The 13,637-nt window shown below is 39.8% G+C and overlaps 1 protein-coding gene across 1 annotated transcript in view; it reads left to right on the top strand.

Moving 5' to 3' along the window:
• Window positions 1-13,637, top strand: part of ms(2)34Fe (male sterile (2) 34Fe) — a 20,802-nt gene extending 7,165 nt beyond the window's left edge. Inside the window, exons 5-8 of the mRNA XM_017625438.1 lie at window positions 7,724-9,992; window positions 12,620-12,806; window positions 12,870-12,940; window positions 12,999-13,637. Coding sequence (XP_017480927.1) covers window positions 7,724-9,992; window positions 12,620-12,806; window positions 12,870-12,940; window positions 12,999-13,637 — 3,166 coding nt within the window. The remainder of the gene's footprint in view (window positions 1-7,723; window positions 9,993-12,619; window positions 12,807-12,869; window positions 12,941-12,998) is intronic.

Raw genomic sequence — 13,637 nt, 5'->3', positions numbered from 1 at the left:
ATTGAATATAAGCCCTCGATGTTTAAAATATATAAAAATTTTATTTCAACGTATACAAAAAATTAATCTACCTGCGCTACAGCACGTCGGGAGACGGGGTGGGGGGGCCGGGGGGCCCGCGGCGTAGCGTGACGCGGTGTGCGCGCCGGTCGCGCGGGGTACGCGGGGCGCGAGCGCGAGCGCGACGCGCGCAGTGTGGCGCGCTGACGCGGCCCGCCGCGAAGCTAAGCAAATTTAATGTTTGAAAGAGAAATAATGTCAATTGATTTTATTTCGTTTTTAAAAAGGTAATAATGTCAATTGACTTTATTTCGCACCAAGGTGGGAAATAAAGTCAATTGACCTTATTTCCGTTGATCTTATTACCTGTCACCTCTAATTTAACTTGATTTATATATCGATATTCGATTTTTAAAAAATTCAAATAACTACTAGTCAGGAAGGATGGGTCGACATTTTGTACAAGAGTTGAGGCAAGTAGCCGCTGAAACCGAGTAGTTAGAGATGCGTACTACTGCTCCGTAGGACCTCGGTGCGATTCCTGGTCCGTGCAGCGTCTAAAATTTTAAAAAAGCATTTCTAACAGCCCTACGGTGAAATGTATTTCTGCCATAAAAAAGCTTCTCACAAAACCATTTACCTTTCGGAGGCAGCGTAAAATCTTGGATCCCACAATTTATGTTATAATATCAAAACGCACACCACAAATTTGCAAAAATTTGAGCGCCAGTCCATCAATTTCAAGCGGAGATAGCCGCAACCACGGAGGCAGTTAACTGAGTACATCAGTTGACATTGTTGAGGGAGATCAATATTTATTGCAAACCAAAGTCAGAGCCCTAAGGGTCGATCGAATTGGTATTTTAAATACTTCTCGCCCACAAATTCATAGATACGACAGTAATCGTTTGAATGCATACCCAATCTTATGGCGTGGTTTCCCATCAGACAGTGACCGGGTAGAACTCCAATTACATATCGGAGCAGTGAACGCTCCAAGCGGAGGAGAGAGTGGGAACTCCGTTTATCTAACTCAGGCATTTTCCCGTTCGATGACTGCGGAATCCCCGCATTTCGAACGGTACTGACTGCAGACAATAAGGTTCCTATCCTTGCTGGTTCGCGTGCTGCACAGTTGCCCCGTATGCCTCTTTGGCCTGACGCCCTTACAACATGAGTGTCATATGTCATTGCCAGTTCATTTAGGGTGTGTCTACATTAAATTGCGATATTCGATGTGGATTTGTCACAATTAAGTGGTTTGATAGCCGCCTGACTGTGAGAGAAGATAACCACTGCATACAAATTAAAAGACGAATCTATCAGCCATCTTGTATCTTCATTTATTGCTTAACGTTCAGCTTTAAAAACGTTGCAGAGGTCTGACAGACGAAAACTGAGGCTAAGAGAGAGCTTTTGAGAGTAAACCACACTCCCTACCTTCAGATTCTGCTCCCTTTCACCTTTTGAGGGGATCCTTGTTTGGAAATTATTCCTCAGTCCAGTGGGCACGACTTTTCAGTCCGGTCACCTGAAGTCTGCTGGAGGATCTTCCAGAATGTCCGAACCTCGTAACACCCCAGTTGATCAACGCATTAGTCTGTTACCATTACCACTTGCCTGTAGTTTACATATAGGTCCACAGGTAAAAAATGAAGCAAAGTGGCTAGGATCTAGTCGGCGTTAAGGGTAACGCGCCCGAGATTATCATGATCGCCACCCTTTGAACCTTTGTTAGTTTTTTTATCAGACTAACTCATGGTTAGTTGCGAAATACGGTTAGCATTCTAGAGATAACTTACGTCAAAATGACCCATAATGGAAGGGGTTAAAGGCTTAAAAATTATTACACAATAATTACCTGTTAATTTCTTATATAGACCTCTGAATACAAGTAATCGATTTATGCGCTATTTCTGAATTTGAGTCCACATACATTTATAATGGTAGTGTACGACGAATATGGATAAAGACCCCTATATTGCATATACGTTTACCCCTAGTAAACATTTTGGGCCTCTATTGGCCACTTTTAATGATATAGCGTGGAACGCCTTCAAAATCAGGATCAAAAAGACCTTTAGGATAAGAGTTAGAAGATTAAAGTGACAAAATTTATTCAAGACGTCTGAAGTTAGAAATTATAATTTAAGTCGTTTGTACGATAAACTATTTCCACTTTCGGCCAAAATGCCAAAACATTAACCCTCCGTAAGAATTCGCAGACCCTCTGGACTAGTACTGTCTTCGGAAAAGCTTGTCAAGTTGGCATCTTCTTTCATAATATATGTATAGCGATCGAGACAAGTTGCAAGGTCAATGAAGTAACTTGTCACATCACAACGCTCCGGGAATTGAAGCGGGAGCGTTGCATTAAGCATCTCTACATACATACATATTTATATATTCCTTCTAGGTTGTCATCGGATTCTGATTACATAAATGTTACTAATATTACTCACGTTTTTTTGAAGTAAAACTCCTTTAGCGGCGGTTGATTGGTTGGGAGTAAATTGATTAATTCAACGGAAATTATGCAACGGAAATGGTTGGGACGGAAACAAGTGCTTCTTGAATGTATGTTATTAATTTAACAAAAACTTGCTAATAAAATGTTAAAGAATAACTCTTAGAAAAAGACCAATACAAGTAAAGGTTAGTACGTACATAGATAAAGAAAAGGATAAAGGCAAAGGTAAAAATAAAAATAAAAACTATTTAAGATGCGTAAAGATAAAGGCAAAAATGAAGACCAAAGTAAATTTAAACACAGTACTTACATATATAAGGGCAAAGGTGAATGGGAATATGTAGATGAAGAAAATGATAAACATAAAAGTAAAAACAAAGATAAATATAAAGAAAAAGATGAGGATGAGGGTACCGATAAAAGTAAAGATGAAGACAGAGGAAGAAAGATTAATATAAAGGTAAGTAAAGAGAAAAGGATATAGATAGAGACACAGAGACTCAATCTGGGAACTATATTGGGATTTTAGAGATTTTCGGGATTCTCGGGACTTATTGATATAATAGTCGACATTTTTATCGGTTTTGTTATCGATATTTTTATCGATCATTTATCGATTATGATATCAATCTTATAGATTTTGTTGTCGATATTTTTATCGATTTTGCTACCAATATTATTGACACTTTTATTGATATCTGTATCTATTTTGCTACCAATATAATTGCGGATTTTCCTATAGAAATTGTGTTCGATTTTGTTATCGATATTTTATCGGTTTTTTAACGATTATTTTTTGATTCTGTTTTGGATTATTTATCGATTATTTGTCGAGTATGTTATCGATTTTTATCGATTATTTAGCGATTATTCATCGATTATTTATCGATTTTATTATAGATTATTTATCGATTCTGTTATCGATTACTTATCGATTTTGTTATCGATATTTTTATCGATTTTCTAATCGATTTTTGTTATCGATTTTGTTAACGATATTTTTATCGATTTTGTATCAATATTTTTATCGATTTTTTATCGGTTTTGCTATCGAAATTTTTATCGAATTTGTCATCGATGTATTTATCGATATTTTGTTGGATGCTACTATCGATTTTGTTTTTGATAGAGTATAAAGATAAAAATGATGATAAATTAAACCCGAATAAAATAAATGTGATTAGAACAACAGGAGTAGAGGTAGGGATCTAGATAGAAAAAAGACAAAAAATATAACCTTGAGCAAAAGCAGATGTATGTATGTATGTACATACATATGTATGTATATTGGTTATGAGACGAAATAGATATGCAACGTAAGTTGCACTTCTCCAGTGTGGGCGCCTGGGCCCTTTTTTTCTTCATTCCATTGGCCTTATTCCTTTAACATATCGAAGAAGAACAAAAATTTGTTTGATACCCAATGACGGAAGTTCGTTCCAAAATATGGACATCATTCTGTCACGCTGTTTAAAGGATCAACCAACACCAAGCAAAATCTTTTCCGTTGCAGCATAATAATTTGTTTGAAGTATAGGTTAATAATATGTATCAAGATTTTCTTTAAAATAATTATAGTTGCAAAGGAATTTTTTTTAACGCCGCCTCTGTTCGTTAACTCATGCAAATATCCTTTTCATATAAACTCGCACACTTTCATGCGCACTTTGTAAACTTAGCTCAAACTTGTAAGGAAACTTGAGTGCTACTATTGCATACATACATATATGCATGTAAGTACAAAGGCAAAGAAGACAAGTTGTTGTTACTGTAAGATGTATGTATAGAGTTTATCAAAAAGCTTGCAACACATGCATCATGCTTATGTGCAACATAAAATTGCAATAGAAACACCAGAATTTATGGTATTTGCTTGCCACTTACTTACACATACTCACGCATGTGATTATACAAACACACGCGCTCAAAGTTTAGTTTGTGAAATCGGTATCTACGCCGGTATTTACTTGCTAACTTGAACGTGAACTTAAGGCAGCTTAAAACGATTTGTATATCCTGTAAGTGTCGGCATTTTGCGAGCAAACTTCTGAATGTCGCATTTGCATATCTCAGAATTTCTTAGCTTACACGCTTATAGTTGGAGTGCAGATTTCACTTCGCATAGTAAATATACATACGGTGGCCGCACCACATTTTTACAAGTTTTAACATATTATTTTTGCTGTTATTTAATTTTGGTTACTAGTTTATAAAATCAACCGTAATTTCTAGCCATTTTAAACCTAATTTAAAAATCTCGAAATTTCTACGAAACTTGGTTGATTTTTTTTTAATATTCCACAAAGTTTGAAAGTTTGGATTTACGCGAGTTTTGTTAAAGAATGAACTATACTTTTACAAAAAAAAATAACCAAAATTAAATAACAACAAAAATAATATATTAAAACTTGTCAAAATGTGGTGGGACTATATTTTTTTCGACCACTGTATCTAGGTATATTATAATGTATTAACTAGTGGCACATTTGGAAATGGTTTGTTCTGTGAAAATGCGTGTCTACGATGATCCTTTATTTCTGGTATATAGGTACATATTTAGTAATAAAATTCGTATTTCAAACGTATTTTATTGAATATAAAAACCCTTTTCCTATAGTATTTTTGCCATAAGCAGAGTAGATTTGATACAAATGGCTCCATTTAGAGGAGGTTCCAAAAACTAATTTTCGGGAAGCGTTTTAAACAGCATGATAGTTTTCACATCCTTAAAATATAATATCCTTGCATTTGTATGGCATTTTAAGCCTTAAAGTCCACATAACCTATGCTACAGCTCCCATTAGATAGATCACTCGGATCCGTGCTACTGCGATAAGTCGTAGCAGACAACCGAACGATGTGTTATTCTCCTCGCAATGGTAAGTATAGGCCCTTTTCAATAAAAAAAAGAGATTGGTTAAAAAAAATCTAGCATACAATTTTCAATTTTAATGAAACCCCTTTAGTCAACAATATTAGCATGAAAGGATGACATGGCTTCATGCAGACCTTTTATGATTGTGGGCCAGTTCAGAGTAATGGTGTGCGGATGAGTAAAGTACATTACATCCTGCTTTCACTCTTTTATATCTCTGGGTGGAGCAACATCGGAGCCTAGATTTGTCTTAAGGCATTTTAGGTTTAACTAAAATTTCATAAGCCTGCCTAATAGCTCTCCCTGTATCTCAATTAATTCGTCCGTAGGAATAGAGTTCCTGAAAAGTTGTGAAAATACATGTACTTAATCTCCTTTTCTTTGACAATTTTCATCAGGACCGTTTGTTAAAGCACTTTAGTACAGGGTGATTCAATGAGACCACAGGTTTTCAAAATTTGGCAAGATGATTTTTTTCATCATGTTTTATGGCTATGATATTTATGTATGAAGAACAATATGTATCCGTTAAATGCGACTCATCTGGCTCTTGAATCGTTTCGGGCTTATTTTCATAGCCCATCCTTTTCACGTAGCCCCAGAGAAAAAAGTCCAATGGCGTCAAATCGCAAGATCTCGGAGGACATCTGTCTTCCTTGTTTCGTGCGATAATGCGTCGTGGGAACGTCGTTCGCAATAGGGCAATTGCTTCATGCGCCATGTGGCAAGTCGCACCGTCCTATGGAGACCACATACTGTCCAAGTATATGTCATCTAATTTAGGTCATAAAAAGTTTGTTTTCATGTCACGATAATGTTCGCCGTTCACGGTAACAGCGAAAACGGCATCATTTTCGAAGAAGTACGGTCCGATGACTCCGCCAGCCTAAAAACACACCAAACAGTGGCGCGTTGTGGGTGCACAGTTTTTTCTTGAATGAAATGTGAACCTTTAGTACCCAAAATGCTGAGTTTTTGCTTGTTAACGTATCCGTTTAGGGAGAGGGGGTGAACACAAACGGCAATAACGCAAAATTTGCATTATTTCACTTTTAAATAATGGGAAATAATATCAAAATCGGAGTTTTGTTTTATTTCTAACAAAGGTTGGAAATAAAACAAATTTTTCCTTATTTCCCATTGCTTATTTATACTATTTGTAATAAAACCGGTTTACTGAAAAAGGAAAAAGAACTTTGTTTATTCCAAAAATACAATTAAACAAATATTTTTACTGAAAAGTCTAACAAAAAATAAGGAAAGCGTCGTCTTTAATAACTGCTCGGCAAATTGGACATAGCATTGGGTACCAGGTCCCAGTGACATTCCCGGAAACTGCGTAGCTGCAGAGTTGGCAATTAAGGGTATCCTTGAAACGATATTACCGGGTAGAATGAGAATGGTACCACCTGTGATTACCACTTGGACAGAAACGTCTCATGTCAGCTCAGCGAACGCTGGAAGAGAACTAAGATGTGTGTGAAAACATTCACAGCTCTTGTGTTAAGTAGGGGTTCTGGCAGCTCACTGACCGATCATAGTTAACGCGATAAAGCTTGTAGGGAGAATGGTGTGTTGGAATCAGTTGTGCAGATTTGACAAGGTTAAGATTTAAGAGCCTTAAGGCACGAAAATTGATATTCGCCGTCTCCGTAGCTTCGTGCTTGGCTCCCGATCGTTCAAAATCACGATACATCATCAAATAAAACTTCTATAATGTCCAAGTGTTTTTAAGGATGTGGACGATCAATTAGCTTAACGTTACCTCCTATATGATTAGCGGATAGTGTTACCCCTTATCAAAAACTCGAACGCAGTAAAAGACATGCGAAAAAGGCAATTGTATGTGACTTATTAAATCATGTCCTTCATGAGCTTAATGATCTCAAGTGATTAGGCATAGCAAGTGGTCGAGAACCGTAAAAATTACCAAGTTCTTTCTAGCAAACCACCATTGGTTTCAAAAAGGACGCGAAACCTAATTGATTGATTCCCTTCAAGTATATGTACATACTTATATAGAGGCAACTCAATACGTTTCTTTCGTATATTTTTTTAACAGGACCTTTAATAATGAATTAGTTGAAAACAATGCAATACTTTGTGCTTATCAAATAGTTGTCTCTTCTAAGGACGAAGAAGTACCAAAATTATCACTCAAGCTAGGTACATACATACGTATTTAATTAATGAAATAAACCTTTCAACCGATGTCGGAATCTTGTCTTCTATGTCGAAATGCGCTCTATTTCTGTTGTTGAGCGATTCGGCTCATGTTGAGACTTCCATCGCGTAAACGACGCAAATGCAATTTCCACCTACCTTTTCTTCCATTTATTGGTTTCACACATTTGATTAATGCTTTCGTACGTCCACAGCAACAACCAACCACTGCAGGCTATCGTTCACTTTCTGCCCGAAGAATGCGGTTATGATATATTGCTACCGCATCCGGAAACCAAAGAATTGCTTGCAAAAACCCTCGAAGAAATACAGCTAGACATCTTCGAAATGCGCGCATTCGCCATTACAAAGCCCTGTGGTTACATGCAACATTATTTACCCGTAATCTCACGCTGCCTCGCTGAAAAGTATACACAGCAAATTTACGATCAACTCAGCCACTACTTGTACGACATCGAATTGTTACAGCAACAATACCTTCGTTACTATATCGAGCCCTTCCAAATAACCAATGTCGCAATGCCACAGGACGTGAATGTAGAAGGACTAAAAGAAATCGCCGAGTCGCTGACCATGCAAGGCACATACTTAACTGCACCATTGCCCGCAATGGCCAGCGATGGTGCCACGATCACCATCTACTTGGAGGGGCTGCTGAATCAAGTAGCGCAACGCGTGCGCAAACTCACGCCCCAACAAGCACAGCTCACTACACTGCCGTATAAAAGTACGAGCCAAATAGATTTAGATGGTGAATTGCGTGATGTCTACAACACAGCTTTCGATAGTATTTTGAAGATGAAACACTTTGAACGTCTTTGCATTGCCGCGAATAACCGATTGTTGCACGAGTTGCTGTTGTATACGAACACCGACTCCTTCGAAACGATACACTACACCAGTTTGGAGTACAATGCAATGCGCACATACATGGATGCCACTTGCAGAAAGAACTTCTGCAAAGTGCAGGCGTTCGATGAACTCGCTGAGCGGGACTCTTATCTGCTGCCATGTTATGGAAAGCTCTACTTCGGCGAAAATGTAGTGAATGATCATTTACTGAATTGGCTATCGGAATATAGCAGTTATGTTGTGGATGAAATTATGCCCGGCTGTAAGTTGTATCACTTCAAGTGCGCCTACAACGAAGTGAACGAGGAGCAGCAGGTTGTGCTGTTGCCATCCCCATTATGCTTTCGCGATTTCACACTCTTCCAAATGGAAGAGTTTCTTGATGCTTTGGTAACACCGGAAATGATAAATGCACGACACAAAGAGATTTACGCGCCCACGCAAAGTTTCGTGGAACGAAGCAAAGTGGAGAATACTATCAAGGGATTAAATATGTCAATATTCATACGTCCCACGTCGCTAAAAAGTCAAAAAGTCGAAGCTTATATGGGCAAACAAATGGAGCAAGCTGCAGGCCCAACACCTATACCTGAACTGAATTCACGTGAAAAGACAACACTGAACGAGTCTGCGAACGAGACAGAAAAGCCCGGATTGCCACGCGACCACCCGCTGTTAAAGGGTTACAACCTTGAAGATATACGTCAAGAGATACAGATAAAGAACTCGAGGTATTACTTTGAGGAAGGCGGCTTGGAATTATACGAGGAGCGTTGGTGTTTCACAGATATGAACAAGAATTTGATTTTCAAAGTTAATGGCAATGTGTTCAACATCTTCCGGCCACGCTTTTGGAACACCTGCATCTCACCTTGCTTACGCTTTACCAACAAGAATAACGTTGCTGTACGCGTGCTGAATAAAGAAGCCGAATGTGCAAAAGTTGTCATCAATTATCCCAATGGTTTGGCTATTTATCACAATGAGACTTATGTCGAACAAGAATGGCATACGGAAGAGGCGGTCAACAGGGAGAAGCGACGCATGTACGTACCAGAAGGTGCGGTTATTGTCCACTATGAAAGCGAGGATTTAATTGTGGTGTTGCGTTATAACGGCGAAGTTTACCGTTTGTACCAATATGAACTTGCCGAAGGCGAGGAAGAAGCCATCAACGAAATGACCGAAGAACCGGATTCTTCAATAAAAATAGAGTTGAGGGATAGCACAGCAAACAAGGAAACGACACGACGAATACAACAGGAGAAAGAAGCAGGGTATGAAAGAGCCAAAGAAACAGTGCAAGAAACGGATAAAGTTAAAAGCAAAAGTGGAAAAGCCGCTCTCAAAGAATCAGTACGTGCGCGCGGCGGCGCAGTGTCAGCGAAGAAGAATAAAACCTCAAAGGTGCCAGAACAGCCATCATCCCATCGCACCGTAGAGTTGGAAGAGCCCGTTAATCAAAGAAATCCAAAGGAATTGCTTATTGAGTCTATCAACAATGAACTAAGATTTCTCAATGAGTTATCCGATAAATATGACCTGAAGTATTTGCACCTCATTGTGACCACCTCAATGGGATTTATTATTAACCTAACACATCGCGGAAAGGTGAGTAGCTTTGTGATTTATGTGAAAGTTTTTCCGAAAACAAAATTTCTTAACAAGTAGCTAGCTTTGAATGATACTCCTTCATCTAGACCTGTTAATTGCAACACTTCCTAGTAGCTGCCTACGACACAATATGTGCGCGTTTAGCGCCATTTGATTGGACTTGTCGTGAGAACTGGATTTAATTTGTGTATTGCTTGGTCGAACCATCTGGGCATCCCCTGATGAATTTTCCGACTTCGCTTATGATAGCCCCTGATACATTCTCTATTTGCGCTACCATATGCATTTCATACCTAATATTCGCCAGATCGCGATATTCACACCCCAAATCCTGGGCACTTTCTTCATGATTTTCTAGATAACAGCAGCGATAAGTTTTATTACAGCGAGGTCCTAAACTTGTCGCATGTTTGCGTAAGGGTCAGTGTTTCTGAATACTTCTGTCCTTGATCTATTAAGGCAGATACGAGGTATGCGTCATAGTCGGGCCAGAGTTCCCTTGATATCTTGGGAGTCCGTATATCTGACCATATGTCTAACCACAGTCTAGGGCAATTCATTTCAATTTGAAAGTGGATTAACCGAAGAAATCATTCAAATGCTACCGGTTCAGGTTCCCACAAACAGGCTCCTGCCTTCGTTGCAACAGAAAACAAATTTCCCTGAGTTTTTGGGAAGTCACTCCAGCATCACCTTCCTTGGTCAGTTATAAATCTGCGTCGTTCTGGCTACGGAGACCCATCAGTCGTGGCACCTCTTTGCCTTCCCTGTACCTATTTCCGAAAACCCAGGCCGGCTTGGATTTCTTAACGGAGATTCAATTTTTTTTTTTGTTCTGGACTCTATTACCTGAGATCTTGGAATGTACTCTTGAATCAATTTGGAACTAGGTCCAGACCTAACGGAGTTTCGTGGATTGGTTCTGCACACAGATGCCCCCTATATGTACATATATGCTCAAATCTTATTTGCCGCTGGGACTGTGCTATCTCAGAATTCAGTCCGCAAACCTTGTTTTTAACAACACAGGGTCCTTGGTTAAAAATAAGCCCCCCTTTCGCTGAGGTGAACTACCAGAGTTGCAGTGGATGCTTTTGAGTGATGAGATTTTATCTGCAGAACTTTCATTATTTACAGTTTCGGAGAGTCTCCTCCTTACATTTCAGGCGCCGGGGGCGCTTCGAGCGATCCCTTTTCATTCAGCCAAATGAGATTGTTCTCGGATCCGGCTTTTTCCATAGAAATGGTGCCGTTTTTAGGCGGCATATTCTTGGCACCAGGTCTAATCACAGTGCTACCCGGATCAGGCTTTCTATCGTCATTCAGCGTCAGTCATTCGTCAGTTTCAGCATATCTTACGGTATTTAAGATTCTTCCGAGACCTAAGGTCTGGCTTGCGATTTGCCAGAGATCTCATTCTTATGCACTGCCTCTATGTCATTAATTTTTCCCAGAGCGAAGATGATTTCCTTGTATAAGCTGGCCTATCTCTCATCGGCACCAGAAGCCAGTTTATGTAATTCGGGCCTGGTATAAGCCAGCGTCGCGTACAACAGAGTCAGGTCTAGAACTTTTCCGAATACTCTTTGCTTACCCACGGAAGAGACCACTTGGACGAGCCTGCGGTTTCTTTACGGGTGCCCCTGTTCATGGCTGCCAGCACCTAATGCTCTCAGGCAGCATCGCTAAAATCTCTCAGATCCCGTAGAGGGTTAAAAAGTCTAGAAGAATGCAAAGTGTTTGGATTTTAGCTGCACCGTCGGCTTTATTTGGCGTCCGCTGCATTTTGGAGGCCCACATCATAGAATATTAAGCAGTTTTCATACATTTTCTAGGCAGCCAACTCCCGAGTTCAATTAGGAGCTTTCAAAAATAATGTCTCTCGACCTCACAGCCACTTTCTTCAAATAATACGACATGGGATCGTACCACCGGGACGTCAGATAATTCTGCTGCCGCGCGATTTGATACCCGTCGGATACCGTTTTGCCAGTACAGGGCTTCGGTGTTAGTATTGTCTTTAGAGCTTTGCTCAGGGGTCTGCTTACGGCTGCTTTAAATGCTGATAGCTGATTCGATAAGGCTGTAGGCCTTACAGTCTTAGCTTGGCGTCAGATGGCAAACGTTTTCTGCTTGGGTTTGCTGTTGTTGGCGCAAGGCGAGTGGTTTTCTAGTATATATGAGCCGTGCAGTCTCTTTCGGTTCCAATTCAACGGCTAAGAAGTTTTGAATTTATGCTTTCATGAAACTGGGACTTCGCGTTGATCTGGTTCTTTGGTCGCTTTTTCCGAAGTAATCTTTCAGCGACCGAATGGGATAAATTGGGCAAAATAACGGGCGTCCACCACAGAGCCCTATGCCCTGGTATTCTCGGAGACAGGCAGGTATTCTGGAGATTCCGTTAAAATACAATCGGATGTTCCTGACTGCAAGATCTAATGCCTGAGTTTATATGTGGAATGCTTGCTTTTCCTCACGTATCAGTGTACCCGACTTCGCTTCCATATTTTATTTTTTAACCTTACTCCGAGGTTTCGCTTCAATAAAAAATCACACATTGTTTCCTTCTGATTTAAGAACTTTTTACAATGTTTTACAAAACTATACACATTCTCCAATTTCAGGTCTATAGAGGACACTCCCAGCCCACGCTGGAATGGCATGATTACTTTGCCAACGAGAGCTACGCCCAACGCGCCGATGGTGTTCGCATGATCTGGACAGTAGACTCATTAAAGTGTTATCACGAAGATGGCACACTCTTGATAACAACGCTGGATGAGAAAATCGAGTTATTCAGCTTTGATGCAGGTAAGCAAATTAACTTTTCTTCAGCGCCATAAATGGTGTCAATGCTCGTTTTACACCGTTTAGATACCACACTGACGTTGAGTTCTTCACACTTAGAAGAAGAATATGCTGATGGAGACTTTGATGACTTATTGGTAAATTTTACAATCTAATTAGTTAAGCCTATATTTCTGAATTTACACGCCCGCCTAGACCAGTCATATACTGATCGATGGTCGCCACTCCAAGGGTACTTCATTCACTGGCAAAGCGGATACGAAACCAACCATCGCATCTCCACGTATCTTTCCAACGTTGTCACAATATTTGGTCAATGGTGGTGAAGGCGAAGAAGGCGGCAGAGTTGAAGATCCCTCGTATGTAACATATCGCATGGCCAGCTTTAATATGCTACATAAAAAATATGCTGAAGTAAATTTCGAGCTATATGAAGTACCAGTAAATGATATTGTCATTAGCATAACAGCCATTGACGGTATACGTGCCTATATATATAAAATCATACCCGTAATCGATGGTCAACATGTGGACGAATACACGGAGATACCAAACTTTACCACCATAATGGGTGACAGTGCCAGTGGCAATACACAGAAGCATCTGCCAGCACACATTTCAACTATTCGTACCAAAAGTAGTTCATTTCACACGGATGGCATTGAGCTGCACACTTCTGTTGATTTGGATCAGACGATCGAGCAGGAGATTATCGTGCAGACAGTAGTAAAAGTTAATTGTGGTAATGATTTCACTATGTCGACTACCGAAGATGCGTGTGAACTCACAATGGATTTGGAACGTTACGATGCGGCAATGGGCAAAGTGCGGTAA

The sequence above is a fragment of the Rhagoletis zephyria genome, unplaced genomic scaffold (assembly GCF_001687245.7).
Source record: "Rhagoletis zephyria isolate East Lansing unplaced genomic scaffold, Rhagoletis_zephyria_1.1 Rzeph_scaffold_04045, whole genome shotgun sequence".
Lineage (NCBI taxonomy): Eukaryota > Metazoa > Arthropoda > Insecta > Diptera > Tephritidae > Rhagoletis > Rhagoletis zephyria.
The sequence above is the reverse complement of the archived record's forward strand: the minus strand, read 5'-3'. Positions and strand labels throughout refer to the sequence as shown.